This window comes from Durio zibethinus, chromosome 11 (assembly GCF_047325235.1).
Source record: "Durio zibethinus cultivar Kanyao isolate XHJ-2024 chromosome 11, ASM4732523v1, whole genome shotgun sequence".
NCBI lineage: Eukaryota > Viridiplantae > Streptophyta > Magnoliopsida > Malvales > Malvaceae > Durio > Durio zibethinus.
The window spans coordinates 24,645,431-24,661,570 of record NC_143172.1 but is presented as its reverse complement, the minus strand read 5'-3'; the positions used below and the strand labels follow the sequence as shown (position 1 = coordinate 24,661,570).

Below are 16,140 nucleotides of genomic sequence, written 5' to 3'. Positions count from 1 at the left end.
AATACCAGCACCTTTCTTGGATCATACCGCCCGTTCACTGATTTTCATGCATGTTGAATGTTATTAGCCGTGAGGGATTTCAGTTGGGTTAAAAATATGCCCACCATGGCTGTAGATTCCATTCATTCACCAACCGGCTTATGGAGTTTGCATCCTTTTATTGAACGGTAATGGAGAATAAGGAATATATAGCGGAAAAGAAAGGGAATAAGAATTGGTCCCTTCTTAGTTTCCACCAACCTTTTTCTTTGTTTAATGTCTTTTATTCCCTCCTTTTTCATACTTTGAGGCTAGATGTATGCTGTGAATCATGTTAAACAAACAACAAAGGAAAACTTCATAGAAAAGAGGTGCATGGTAGAGAAAAGCAAGCAAGAAAGTTAACCTAGATTTCATTAAATTTGCATGTGAAATTGACTTAGTTCACTTTCCTTTTCCTGTAAGAAGCTATAAGTACGTGTCTTAGCAAGTGTTCTTTGCAAATCACACACTTCTTCTGGGAAAGATCAAATTGCACAACAGGGGAGTTTCTAGTATAGAGTTGTCTGAGAATGGAAAACCAAATCAAGCAAAGCAGGTTTGTACCTCCGACTCGTTTTTGTTCTACAATTTGTAAATCTTGTTGAAGTAAGGAACCTGCTGGTGGCTACTGTTGTACCACTTGGCAATAGATTTGTAAATCTAATGTTCCACTGTGGTAGAAACACAAATTTGACAACATGACAAATTAATTGGCCTAATTTTTGCGTGTACCGATTGAAGTCTTTTGAAATGAATTGTAGAATAAATGCTTTCTTGGCAGGAGGAAAAAACTCAAGCCAGGAAGCATCTTTTTCATATTTCCATTCTTCCTTATTCTTATGTAGCAAGATGAAACTAGTTAGAAAATCATATTATCAGTGGAACACTAGATTCTTTCACTTTTTGTGTTTCGACACCTTTTAGATTCTTGGTGGATCAAAATATAAACAAGTGGTAAAACCAGGAAGAATTCAGTATCATCACTGAAAATATATTCTATAACAAAATGTTCCTATTGTCGTACGGTTCAAGTAAGGCCCCCAAAGATGACAATAGAACATTATAAAAAGTGAAGCCATGTTTTGAAATTATCATTCATTACAATTCTTTTGCATATTCTCTGGTGCTTCAGCATAGAACTTTTTGTACTTTAGACGGGCGGATTGCGTGTTTTGTGGTTGATATATGCAACAAAAATACTGGAAATGTTTGTTATTGCTTCTTTTTTTTTTTTTGAAGAAAACAAAACTGGTTCCAGAAGCATTTTTTGAGTCGAAACAGTCAAGATAATCGTCCCATAGAAGGTGCATATGAAGCTGCAGTTGCTGCAGCTGCATTTGCTATTCAGTCGGTTGAAGAGGCCAAAGCCGCCAAGCTCAAGAGTGCCAGCTGGAAAGAAAATGGCAGAAATGGTATAACCAGCCAAATCTCATTCAAGAAAACAAAATATGCAGGTAGCTTTTGACAATTGATATGATTTGCTAAAGTTTTTTCATTTCAAGAAACTAACGAAGACTATGTAACAGTTGAAAAGTCCAAGGACAAGCCAATGGAACAAAAAACCAAGGAACTAGGGAGAGTTTATTCAGCTGCCAAGCCAAGCTCTAAATCGGCTACAATACCAATAGCACCAGGAGATAATGTTGAATGGTAAGTGTTTACTTTTCAAGCATATCTTTCTTCTTCTATTTTTCTTTCTTTTTGAGAGTTTCCAAATCATAACAAGTAGATCTGGCAATTTTAAAGATACATCATGATACAACACGAAAATGATGTGGAATTATCATAATTTAAAATTATAAAAAAAGCCTATATATGGGTCTATAAAAAATAAAAAAATATATGTTTCATATTTGGTGCGTCAACGTGGACACAAATACACCAATTGTCAGATCTAATACCAAGGAAGCAGCTGGTATTTTTATCACACAGACTATCAAAAAGATGCAAAACAAATTTTTTATGCTTCAACATGCCTAACATCGTTTAAGATAAAAGCCGAAACTAGCTTTTGACTCTTTTACTAACCTTCATGATCTCAGGTTTAACAAGCTGAAATCGGTTGTTGCTTGCGGAAGTGACAAGATACTGAAAACCAACGATTAAACAAAAAAGAACAAAGGTTTTTATTTAACTTTTATTGTCAATTATCATATGTATTTCGTGAGTGCCTATGGTAAAACACTAATGCCACTCTTGATTATTGACACTGCGGAACACACTGGAGCTGAGAAGGGCAAGCAATGCACAGCATTACTAAAAAAGGCAAGACAGGAATCTAGATTTATCAGATTCCTGGATAGAGAAGATCACCAGATCAGATAATGAAGTAAATTTTTATATACAATCAACATCTTTCAGGCTAGAACATGTAACAATTTGATATATATGATCATGTAGCATGAAGGCAAAGGGATTAGCAATAATTTTGCTCTATATGTCCCTTTTCTTCTTGATCTTTAAACTATATTTTGCTTTAGGCTGGATACATCCTTTTCCACTCAACAATTAAGGTGAAATAGAAAATACTTAAAAATTTGGTATTCACAATAGTAGAATGAATAACTCATGGGAAAGAGGAATATTTGATCTGAGCTTACTGGAAGACGCTTCCAAGTCATTATTTCCTTGGTTTAAAGGAAATAGTACATTATCTGGGCCATACCATTGTCAATGATTCTCTAGTTTTTCTTCACAAGATAGTTGTGCTCACCGACAAGGCCGCCACGAAAACTGTCATCACTTCCTTTGACACTAACAGGATTGTAACCATCATCACCATTAGATCACTGCAATATTTTACCATGTGGTATCATATTAGTATTCATTAGCACTGCCAAGGATCAATGATGCTCTCCAAGACTAAAATATGATACAAAATTGTCTTCAATTAGTCTCACATTACAATGATTTGTACCCTGATTCGAGTCCAAATTGATAATAACCAGTGCATTTAAGAAATAAGTCCCTAGAGTACTAGCAAGAAGGACTGCAAGGCTATGACTTTTCGGAATGTATTGTCATCTGTTGGTTTAATTCAATCATTATTGTGGAGATCAATCATATATATACTGATGAAAAGGATATTGTGATTATTTCTTATCTGCACATATTAGAACAGTAGTGTTGCTAGCCTATATCTGTGAAAAAGAAAACGGCAAAGGAGAAAGAAAGTTTAGAATTGCTGGCTGCCTCAGTCTAACAAAGGGAAAAACGCAACATCTATTGAAAGTTTGAAACCAATGACACTGCACATCTCCCATCTGGATTGCACCAACAAAAGCTAACATGCATGATCAAAACCTTTGTTTTTGATCATTTTCATGGGGTATAAAATGCTTTAACAGCCTAAGAAAGGCAACCTGTAAAATGAGATCAGTGATCAGTTATGATCTCAGCAAAGACCTTCGGGAAACAAGTTTACATTCACATCAGAATGAAAGCAGAAGGCAACATCTATACTCTTCGAGTACCATATATTTTCAACTGCTTATACAATTGATTCCACATTTTACTCCAAACGATTTCAGTGACATCTGGCATCCCTTTCTAGCATTAAATTCCTCATTTTCTCACCCTCAAACCCACATCACAAGCTGCCTCCTCTGTCCCTCTTTTCTTTTATTTCCCCTTCAATTCTCAAATGCAATGAATTTTGGTCCCTAGTTTTAAATAAAAAATCTCCTTGAGATTCGTAGTCGAAATCTAATGCATGAAAATATTGGTGATACACGTGGTGGTTCTATACGGCTCAAATGAATAGGTCCACGTGGTAGATGATGGCTGTGTTCACGTGTCATTGCTTCCTACAGTCCAATCTCTGGTTGAGAACAAAGAAAATAGCGAAGGTTGTGTCGGTTGATTTTATGAGTTTTAGGTCTATTGAGATATACGATGAAATTGATTATAATAAAATTGGAAACAATAATAAAAATTATTATAATTATAATTAAAAAAAATTTTATTAAAAAATTTATATTAAATAAATTTTATTAAATTTTATATTTAAATTCAATAAATATTAAAGCTACGGTAGAATCTAAAAATAAAGATGTCACATCTAAATGATTGGTAGCTTTGTTCCGTTCATGGGCATTTTTGTCTGTTTCTTTTCGTGATGGATATGATCGCACTGATATCTATGAATCTGCTAACAAAATTGGTAGCTTTTCAAGGATGTGTACATATCATATATGGACAAATTTGACCATATTAATTTCCTTTATTTGAGTAAAATTGGAAGCTGAATTTTGATTCGAATTTAATTTCAGTTATTAAATTTTAATTTGTATCAATAAAATTATTAAATTTTGTTAATTATATTAAATTTATTCATTCTAACAAAATTAACAAAAATATAATGTGATTGTTAGGTAAGTGATCACATTAATACCATGCTAATTTTTATTTGATTTTTAGCTTATTTATTATGAGTTTCTCTTTGTATTTTGAATTGTTTTTCAATTGATTTTTTAATAATTTTTTTATGAAAAATCAGATTTTTAATGGAGTTCGGTTGGATTTTTTCGGATGTGATCGGTTTTTATTGCCGATGCAGAAATTGATGGGGGAATTTACGTGGAAACTATATCATTTTTCGTCAATTTTTTTGATAAAATATGTTGGTTGACTAAATTTAATATAATTGTCAAAGTTTAGTAATCTTTTTAGTACAAAATAAAGTTTAATGATCTAAATGACATTTTGGTCGTCAAAGGTGAAATATTAATAATATTTGTTATTAAAATACTTAAATGAAATCTTTATTAGATACAATTAAATGAAAATCTAAATAAAATGGTAGTGTTAATTACTCAATTAAGGTTGTATTGAATATTTATATAGAGATTAAGATAATATTTGGTATCATCTTTAAGATCATCATGATAATTTAATTATTATAATGATATGATAATCAAAGTGATTTGATTACTAATGATTTAAGTTATCATATTTGGTACAATATTATAAATTATTAGTACTTTCAAATCAATGTATTAGGTATTATATGAAAAAATAAATCATATAAAATAAAATATCTAAAATAACCTTATAAAAATATTTAATATTTATTGATCTAATAATTTATTTAACACTTAAAGGTTATTTTATAAAAAATTACAAAGTATAAATTGATTTTGATAAAAATAATTTTTTTAAAATTATTAAATAAATTAATTATCCTTTTTTCAATTAATATAAATTTATAACATAAAAACTTTTTAGAATAAATTATTAAAAAGTTAATTTTTAAAAAAAATTTATTAGTTTATTTTTTGTGAGAATAAATTAGTTAGAAAATGATATTGAAATTTATTTTTCTCACAGTGATAAAATTTTTTTATCTTTTAAATTGAAAATTAAATCACTCTTTAAGATAGTGATGTTATGTGTAGACATCGAATTTTATCCGAATTTTTTATATTAAAATTATTAATTATAATAGTAAATAATAGTAATAAAAAATAAAATAATAATAATAAAAAATATTTTTTTAAAATTTTTTTAAACAAATAAATACAAAAAAAAAAGAAAAGTGGTAGAAAGCAGAACGATTGATGCCTGACACCAACCACCATGTTGCCCCCTACAGTTTACCCTGTAGCTGCCCCTGTCCAGCCCAACCAACCACCCTCTACAACCTACCCCAACCACTCCCTATAGCCACCCCTCCAAACACCACATGTTCTCCCTTTAAAGCTCTTTAAAAACCCTCCAGTTTCTTCCCATTAGGACTTTTCTCTCGAACATATCTTCGAACGCCCAAGAATCCATTCATTTTACCCCTACCAGAAACCCCCAAGCTTAAACAAACTATCCTCTTAAAATATTTTCAACAACCCCAGACAAAACCCACATCTAACCACAAAAAAAAAACAACACAAGCAAAACTAAAAAAAAAAAAAGATAAACACAATCCTCTCTACGGGGAAGAATTCAGCGCCGAGCTACCTGTAAAAGTTAAAAAAAAATCACATCAGTTTCGTTTAAAAAAAAAAAGAAGAAGGTCGAAAACTTCGAGCCCCGATCTATGACAATCGAGGCTGTTTCTGGTTTAAAAAAAATCAGATTTGGAAAAAAGACGTTGAAAGGAGTTTCTGAAAGATTTTTCGGTGTTTTGACCACGGACGATGATTGTCAGGGGTGATTAGGGTTGGTAATTTAACCCATCACCGACAGGTTTCGACCCAACTCGACCCTACGGGGTCAATTTTCTTTTTTGAAATTCGGGTTTCATGTCGGGTCGGGTCAGGTTCTGGTTTTAGGCAAACTCGACCGATATTATATAAAAAACTATTTTTTAATTAATTAATTTTTTTTATTTATATATATTTATATAATGATATTTTTAAATATTATATTTAAAAAATAATATTTTATTAATTTCGGGTCAGGTCGGATTCAGATTCGAGTATGAAAAAACAAAAAAAATTTGGGTAAAGTCAGGTTCGAGTTTGATAACACATAAAGTCGAATCGGGTTCGGGGCAAGCAAGACTCGCCCTGAACCCGACTTGATGTCAACTCTAGTGGTGATCCAGACAGCGACCGAAGCGACGGTCCGGAGGTCGGACGGTGGGAGAGCTCTGAAGTTTTTTTTTTTTCTGAATGTGGTATGAAATGAATAAAAAAAAATGGCTTTATATAAAAAGCAAAAGCCCAAAACGACACCGTTTTAGGTCAAAGAGGATCTGCGCATGGACCCGTATTCGACCTAGGATCTGCGCAACCCAATTGAGTGACCCGCTTTAGCCAACCTTGAACCGGTCCAAAAAAATCCTCAGTGAACCGGTTCAGACCAGTCTGAACCGCCAAATAGTTTAACAGACTAGACCAGTCGTTGACCGGTCTAGTTCAGGTAAAAAGAAAAATTTTTTGAATTTTTAAATTTTTTTATTTTGAGTATTTTTTTTTATATTCATGTATGATAAATTTTTAAATTTATTAGAATAATTATTTGATTGTTTTTAATAATAAAAAAAATGAAATAAAATAGGATAATAACTAAAAAATACTAAAAATGCTAAAACAATAATAATAATAATTTTAAAAAAATAATAAAAATTGAATAATATTATTTTATTTTATTTTCCCTGCCTAAATGTTGGAGGGAATAAAAATATACTTCTAAAAATAATTTCGTCTTGATGTTGGGGAATTATTATAAAATAAAATTAAAATTAAAAAGTATAAAAGGATATTAAATAATAAATTAATAATATTTTTAACAATAAATTTTCATTAAAAAATATATATGAAAACTTTTAATTAATTTTTAAAAATTAAAAAAATTGAACTTGCTTCAAAAATTCGTCTAGATATTAAAAATTTTTAGAGATGTTCATATTTTCATTAAACCCTAAAATTAAAAAAACTTAAACCTTAAAATCGAAAACCTAAAACCAAAACCCTGAACTCTCCAACCCTAAAACTAAACTTTAAATCCTCCAAACCCAAAACCTTTCAAACCCTGAAATCAAATCCCTAAACCCTCCAAACCATAAAACAAATCCCTAAATCTTCTAAACCCTAAACCTTTCAAATCCTAAAATTAAAACCCTAAACATCAAAACCTTAAAATTGAAACCCTAAAATCAAAACCCCAAATCTCAAACTTTAAAATTGAAGCCCTAAAATCGAAATCTCAAATTTCAAACCTTAAAATTGAAACCTTAAACCCTAAATTTTAAAATCAAATCCTTAAACTTCTAAACCATAAAATCGAAAACCTAAACCCAAAATTTTAAAAACCTAAAAATTCAAGACCCCATAAAATCCAAATCCTAAAATCCAAAACCTTAAAATCCAAAATTCTAAAAGCCCCAAATTCGGTATGCATTCCCGAATCATTACCAAAAAATCATTCAAACTTTAAAACTTCAACCCATACCCAGGTTAAAAACCATAAAAAAATCCTAAAAACACATGTGAAAATTTCACTTGAGGTAATTTGTTCTCGAATACCGCTTAGATGATGGGGTGTTTAAGAAACCTTATTTCATTAAGTTTTTCATACATGTCCTTAATTCGTTTTAATAATGGAATTAAAACTTTAATAAAAAGAATAATAGTAAATTAAGATCTTAAATATAAACAGTCGCACTTAAGCTTTATCTAGATATTGAGAGTCAAAGTGGTCTCATTATATTTAAGAATTCATTTTTTTTAAATTGCATTTTATCATTTGGCATAATATCCATGAGCATACATGCATCACTATATTATTGTTGAAGCTCATTTCGTATTTCTCTATCTTTAATTTTTATTTATCACCTGACAATTCCATTCTTATTTTCTCTTATAAAATGTTTTACAAGACAAAAATATATATTTTTAAAGTGGTGATGTTATAAAATAAAACAAAAATAACATTCTGAAGAAAATAATTCTTGGTATTCTACCTAAATGTTAGAAAGTCACCAACAATAATCTTCTACAAATAGTATTATTTTTATTTTAAGGAATATTATGTTAAATTTTAAGCGAAAAGAGTTATTTTAAATTCTGCCTAGATATTAGAGAATTTTAAGATAATTTTTTAACTTAAAGATTTCTTCAATATTCCTAAAAAGGAATTTTAACCAAAATTTATTTTTTTAAAGTGAAGGGAATTAATGTTAAATTTCAAATTGAAACCTTTTTTATCCAACACCGAAAATAGTGCTTAATTAAATAGTACCAATTTATGGGCGTTGTGGGGGTGTTAATCTTTTCTTACACGTAACCGACTTCCGGACTCAACTTGATTTTTCGTAGATCAAAATTTATCTTTTTGATAAACTTTAAACTCGCTTTTATAATTTTATTAAAAAAATAAACTTTTAGGTGATCAATTATATCTTAATAAAAATTAGTGATGACTCCCTTTTATTTTTTTCAATATAAAACACTTTACATCTGACGGTCCTAAAATTATTACGATATTATGACCTCAATGATTTAAGATCACTATCATATAAATTTTTTAAATTATTATTGAGCAAGATAACATAATTATTGAGTGCAAATCATCATAATTTTTAAATAAATCATCTTATACCGAATACTTTCGAAGTGTATGAACAGAAAAAAAAAATTGAGAAATATTAATTTGAGAAGAAAATTTGATAATAAGTAATGGTGAACATGATTTGAGTGGATGATTCAAAAATTAAGATTATGGATCATCATTCATACAAAATTGGTCCTGAAATATTTAGATCACGGACGGATCCATGACTTTCTAGAACCACAAAGCATCATGTAGAATCAGTTTGGTGCGGTTCAAACTTTACCTTAGATCCTAAAATATTTTCATAAGAACATATAAAATAAATAATATTGAGAAATATCATAAATAAAAATTATAATTGCACAATCTAAATTTATGAACCCACATTATAATTCATATTAAAATTAAATATTACAAATTATAAAGTACAAACATCAACAAATTTATGAGCAGAAAATCTTCAAATTCAAATATTGTGATATGTAAATTTTTCTATTACCTATGATAAAACAAAATAAATTAACAAAAAAATTAGTAGGATATAAAGAATTATTAAGAACTAAATTATTTATTAAAAATTATTTTTATCCAAGTATTACATTTAAATATCGATCTTAAAGTCTAATTTAATTTATGACATTGACACCGCACCAATGAAAAGTTTTAGAAAATCAGGATCCCAACAATTAAGTCACAGGGTCCCTGCATTAGGACACTCCTAGGCCACTTGTTAAATATATGAATGGTTTATAAATTAATGGAGTCAAAGCACATATATTTATATTTTTGGGATCAAATCCATCCTATGGTCCCAAGAAATTAAGAGGCAGTGAGAAGGATTGATTTAAGCTCTTATTCTTTATAATAATTAAAAAAAAAAAAAAAAACTCATGGAATCTAAAGACTAAAGAGTAAGAGTTGGGAGAATCAATTCATCATCATCATGAGTCAGTTGATAGTACCAAATTGGAATCCAAAGCACCAAAGCCAAGAACAAGTCGTAGAAGAAGGCAACAGATCTTCCCACGTGCTCAACCCAAGTAACAGTCATCACTTTGTCCCCATGTATGAACTGTCAGTCCATCTAGCTATTCTCTGTTTGCATGCCTGGGCTGCCCTTTCAGTTTCTTTCCGTGGTTATCTGATACACTTTTTTTTTTCCTTTTACTTTGTGTTCATGGAGTTGAACTTTAATTTGGGAGGAATCCCACTTTGTATTTTTATGCCTCCCTGCTGTCTGTCTGATTTCTAAGGAGTACTCTTTTTCTTGTTTGGAGGGAATCAAACAAAAGAAAACAAAGCTGAAAGCATAGCTTAAGAGCTATACTCCATTTCCCTTACACTTTTTGTGTCAGCTGCTTTTGTTTTTCTTCATAATTACCTTCTTGCTCTTCCAGTTTGAAATATTTGTTAGTCTTTTGTTTCGGAGCTCACTTCTTCGATCATGGGACTGCCTTGATTCAAGCATTTTTGTACTTGAAATTCAGGTCCAACTATGAACTTGCAGGGCTAACATGGGAAAATGGTCAGTTAGTCATGCATGGGCTCAGTGGGCTCCTTCCTACTGCCCCAACAAAGCCAACATGGGGTAGGTCCAGTGACACACTAGAGTCCATTGTCCATCAAGCCACATGCCACAACCAAAAGCAAAACTTCGACTTACTTCGACTTGGCCAGACCCCGACAAACAGGAGTTCCATTGCTGCGTCATCCGGGGGAAACTGGGCGGAAAGCCCTGGTCGATTGCCAGTGGCAACAGCAGCGTTGTTAAAGAAACGGGCACGGTCGGATTCTGATCAATGCAGGAAAAATCTAGGTGGTGGTATTCAAGAAGATAGAGCAGACCGTAGCCCATGTGCTAGTGCTACATTTTGCAGGGACAATGATACAGCCATGATGACTTGGGCTTCCCATGAAACTCCTCAAAGCATGAAGACCGAAACCACCGATAAAGACTCTGCTTGTCATGATGGATCAGTAAAATACTAACCAATATATGATTCCCCCATATACCACAAAAGTAACATGTTACATATTCCCCGTACTTAAAAACTGCTTTTGAAACAATTTGCCTAACTTGTAGGAAAACCGAGGTGAAGATATGGAGACCAGACGTGAAACAGGTCGCTCCCACTCCACAAGACGAAGTCAAGCTGCAGCAATTCATAATCTGTCTGAAAGGGTAAAAGTGCAGTCCCCTGACCAGAATTACGAGTCAAAAATTGTGATATTAATTCATTTATTTATTTTTCTTTTGTTTTATAACCATTGCAATAGGTAACATTGTAGTTAATTGTAGCAGAGACGAAGAGATAGGATTAATCAAAAGATGAAGACTCTTCAGAAGCTAGTGCCAAATGCAAGTAAGGTAAGATGGTCTTCTTTTTTTTTTTTTCATTTTATCTATTGAAATTTATATAAGTTTCATAGTTCACTCTAAATACATGAGTTTGAGATTTGGGTTTTAATATTATAGACAGATAAAGCATCAATGCTTGATGAAGTGATTGAATACTTAAAACAACTCCAAGCACAAGTCCAAATGATGAGTATGAGAAGCATGCCTCAGATGATGATGCCTCTAGGAATGCAGCAACATCTTCAAACGTCTCTTTTAGCTCGGATGGGAATGGGAGTTGGGCTAGGAATGGGCATGGGAATGCTTGACATCAACTCCATGGCTCGTAATGCTTCCCAATCTCTTCCTCCTCTCATGCATCCTTCACCAGTCACTGCTCCCACTCCCACATTTCTTCCTCCTACCTTTGTGGCAGCGCCTACGATTCCAACACATGCGGCAGCTCAACTGAATTCAAATGCTGGCTCCAATGCTTCAGTCCCTTTGCCTGATCCGTATTGTGCTTTCCTAGCTCAAGTATGTCTGTCAAATTCACATTAATGATCCATTGGAAGCAAGTCAAGCAACTACACTGAAAATTGATTCAAGCAAAAATGGTTTCTACCTTAAGGTTTCTCACCAAAACCAACAATGTTTGATAATTTCTACATTGAGTTTTCCTAATCAAAACAATCAAATATCATTTTTAGTTTTCAACCAAAAATTATAACTTTTACAGCAAACCAATTAATGGCATATTCCTCAGTGATGGCATTATTTTTCTCCATCTTTCTGATACAAAACATTGCTTGATATACATTAATACTGATTTTTTGGCTGCAGTCCATGGATATGGACCTCTACAAAAAGATGGCAGCACTGTATCGACCACAAATTAATCAAACCACACGGACAGCAAGCAGTCCATTGCGACCAAACAATGTACAAGAGGATTAAGATGAAAAACTACTAAACCGTAAAAATGAGGAAAAGGTATCCAAAGTCTTTGAAGTAAAAAAGGCATAGCCTATTGATCCACATAAATTGTGAGAAGAAAATGTGTCTTTAAACACTTTATGTTAACTAAAGATATTGTACAATAGGACCTAGATTTGTTTTAGTCATATTGCATTTTTTTATATATATATGTATTTGATTGGTCATTGGAGTCAATTGTGTTTCCTCTGTTGATAGTTTGGAAGTTTAACTAAAACCCTAGCCATGTTGTGATGCTTTCCAAATTATGCTGTATATATGATAGAAAGAAGGGGGAGGTTGTGTGAGTGTTCTGATCTGCAACTTGGATAGCATGTTTTCTATCTTTTGAATATAGTTTTCCAGAAACAATACAAATCCCCTAGTAATAATCAGCATGGAATGCATATTTATTGCAAAATGGGCCCTCATAACATGCAACAGCATGAACAACAAGGAATATATGTATGTATGTGTGTGTGTGTGTGTGTGTGTGTATATATATATATATATATATATATGAATTAATGAAAAATCACTATCTGATAGAGATGATTTCTTGTTTATGATGCTCCTGAAACGATGAAGAGATTACAAATTACAGGGCTATATATCTGAAAACATGCTCAATTGCCAATTGAGGGGCCTAACAGTTAAAATTTGTGTTGCAAGCTAAACCATATATATACAAGTTACAACAGCTAGCTTAGGCTTCCTTGCCTTAAAAAGCTTGAGAATTAATACTCCTTTTCTTTGCTTCAGTTTCTTTATCCTTTCTTTTCCTTTTCTTTTTCCTTTGCAAAAAAGATAAAAAAAGAAAAAGAAAAAGAAACTAAACTTCGTCGGAAACATTATCGGAGTCATTAATTAGTATCAATAAGTCTTGAAAGAATCAAGAATAATTATATAATTGTTCTTGGCTATAAGTAAATATGACATCAAAACAAAGTCTTTGTCATCGATCAAAAGCTTGCTACTCCTTAAGTATGCACATAAGCTACACTTCGATAGCACACATCCCATTTTTTTTGGTCACCATAAATCACATCTCTTATCTCTTTCTTTCTATAGTTAGCATGTTATGCGGATCTTTTCTTATCTATGGAGTAGCCTACGCAATTTAAAGTGTCCAAGGTGATTAGAATATACTTGGTTTACAGTATGATTTGTTGAAAAACTTTTTATACCTAAGAAATTCTTCAAGGTTTAAGCCTATTATCATGAGATTTTCTACTAATAAATTCTCTTCACATCTTTGTAAAAATAGTTAAATTCCAAAATTAGAAAAGGCTTAGAGACAAAGTGCTTCCTCAAACATGCACCTAGACTTGTGTCTTGGACCATGATTTATTAATTAGGCTAAAAACATCAATCCACAACCAGAAAAAATAAATGTGGCAGGCTATAATTAGGCCTTCAAACATCAATATTGGCAACCCGAACATTGGAGTTGATTAAAGAACCTAGTGTGTGTCAAATCTTCTCAAAATGTTAACTTTGATAGCAACTTTGCTGAAGAGTTAGTGATGAAGAATAACAAATTTCACATAACTATGAGCAAGAAAACAGAATGTTATCAGACAATGTGATTTTCAAAAAAAAGAAATGCTACTCGCTCAGCATGACATAGGTTCAAATTAAAAGCAGTCATGACTTATCTTCTAATGCTGAGGATGGTTCCAGAGATTCTATCAGCTTATTATTCTACCTGTCGATTGGCATAAGGCTGGTCGTGCATAAGTCTTCCAACTAGGGGCAGAATAGTAGCCTAGCTAGCTATGCATGTGGTGATGTTAGGAGGGGATCTTGAAACATTGTTCGTACAACCCGACTATTCCATGTGCAGATGCACTCACATATACCAGACATGCATTAATTTAGATTCTCATTGCCCTACAGACTTCCAGGATAGCCAATCCAATCCATCAAAAAAATATTTTTTTTCTCTCCGATAATAACAAACGGTTCACCAGAGAAAATTCTTTCCAAGCTATCAAATGTTAAGTTCCTTTTCATCATTTCTTACAATTCATAGAAATTAATTTTTTGTGGTTCTAAGAGTTTTGGGGGGAGTTATCAACTGAATTAATGGAATTACTCATTTAAATCCTATTCAATGTGCATATTACAGATCTAAGACATATATACCTATATATATATATATATATATATATATATATATATATTCAGGATACATATTGTTATTAACTGGATTTGCAAAGATGTTAAACAACAAAGAAAGGTATTCTAGAAGTATTACATCATCACAATTATACCTTGGACAACCATGTCGCCAAAACTTTATCATGCACAATTTGAACATTTCCCCATTGCCTATGACATGTATTCATTAGTCATGGAGTCACATTAAAATCATAGGATATATAGCTATAGGTTTTGTTTTTTGGTGAAGACAAGGGACAATCCTTTCTACATGATGTTGTTTTCTGACAAATTGTGGAAGCTCATTTGTCTGGCAGTTGACGGGACAAGAGCGGCATCATGGGAGGGAACTGTGTCCATGTTCATGGTTGCAACCAAATGACTGGTTAATCTCAATCTCTTATTTAATGTGAAAGGAAGATTGGAAGTGATTTGCAGTTATTAAGGGACCTAGTTCAAGATGTAGCTGCACCTGCACATGATTTTATCCCCGTGTAATGTGTTTTTTTCCATTCTTCAGTGGTTTCTGATATGTCATAGTCGAAGAGGGAGAGATCTAAATATGACAGAATCAGAGCCTTAGTGGAATCTTTCATGGTTCCAAGGCACAATCCATATCCCTTTGATGCTTCACTAAATGTCCTAGCCAAGTAAAGGTGCAAAAATTATTTGAAACACCATAACATATGAAGAAATTATGAAAATACCACCGCAAAATAGAGAGTTTGAGTTTGACCATAAGAGATGATCAGATCACCATGGATCTGACATCTTAATAGCAATAGTTAATAGGTACCACAAGGATGCTGTGGTCATACCCTTCTTCAAGGGGACCATAGATAGCATTATATCCAAATTGACATTTCAATTGGGTTTCTACTTGGAGCTAGCTTCATTTCCTGATAACAATGAAGCAAATCAAGTTGTCTCTAATAAGACAGGATGAGTCTAAGAGTAAAGTATTGGATTTGGAGCAAAGGCTGACCTCATATTCTGAATTTAATTTCCTAGAATGTAGAGTGAGAACCAATTGCATCCTTGTCACAGATTGGATAGAACGGACTGGCCAGTTAGTACTGGAAATTTTGTACACTCTAGAACAGGTGCCAGTTCTAACATGAAGGCGACCTTCCTTTCTATCTCCTCCTTTGGTGCATCCAGCTCATTCTTCCAATTCCAATCCTTTTGAACTTTGAATGAAATATTGGCTTAAATGAGAAGAAGAATGGTGAGAGCTTGTAAACTTGAGTGGCTAGGTTTCATTGCCCTGCTTGTCCCATGGGAACTATAAACTATTGAGAAGCAAACTTCTTTGCTCACTAGTTAGCCCAATGGGCTGCAACTTGTATTTCGTGGATCCACAGTTCGTAATTTTATTGGGTTTTCGACTAAGTCTCCTTTCTTTTTTTTGTTGGTTTCATCTCCATTGGCTTCTTTATTTATTTATTTTTTTCCATATTGACTCACTCTACTATGCCTTTGCTTAGATTGTGATTCTTGGGTCTAAAAGGTTGAATTTCAAAGAAATGGGAACATGCTATGTCATCCTTTATGTTTTTTGGCCAATGTATTTCATCCTATTTAAAATAACAACAGCTAGCTTGTTTTGACATGTATAATGAAAATGCTATGTACTTATTATTGCCCTCAAT

At 32.3% G+C, this 16,140-nt stretch overlaps 2 protein-coding genes and 1 long non-coding RNA gene across 3 annotated transcripts; 2 read left to right on the top strand and 1 right to left on the bottom strand.

Moving 5' to 3' along the window:
- The first annotated feature begins 286 nt into the window (after positions 1-286).
- On the top strand, positions 287-2,507 carry LOC111291026 (uncharacterized). Its single transcript, XM_022882572.2, has 4 exons — positions 287-577; positions 1,261-1,475; positions 1,548-1,671; positions 2,064-2,507. Exons 1-4 carry the CDS (start codon positions 552-554, stop codon positions 2,125-2,127), a joined length of 429 nt encoding a protein of 142 aa, XP_022738307.2. The 5' UTR covers positions 287-551; the 3' UTR covers positions 2,128-2,507.
- A 7,092-nt stretch (positions 2,508-9,599) lies between these two features.
- On the top strand, positions 9,600-12,366 carry LOC111290288 (transcription factor PIF7-like). The gene is made up of 6 exons (XM_089768386.1): positions 9,600-10,077; positions 10,500-10,989; positions 11,096-11,194; positions 11,315-11,380; positions 11,489-11,887; positions 12,194-12,366. Exons 1-6 carry the CDS (start codon positions 9,956-9,958, stop codon positions 12,305-12,307), a joined length of 1,290 nt encoding a protein of 429 aa, XP_089624512.1. The 5' UTR covers positions 9,600-9,955; the 3' UTR covers positions 12,308-12,366.
- Positions 11,371-16,122, bottom strand: LOC149516211 (uncharacterized). Its single transcript, XR_016346553.1, has 2 exons — positions 15,474-16,122; positions 11,371-11,893 (listed from the first exon to the last, which is right to left on the bottom strand). It is a non-coding gene; the product is annotated as an uncharacterized LOC149516211 (long non-coding RNA).
- Between the last annotated feature and the right edge of the window lie 18 nt (positions 16,123-16,140).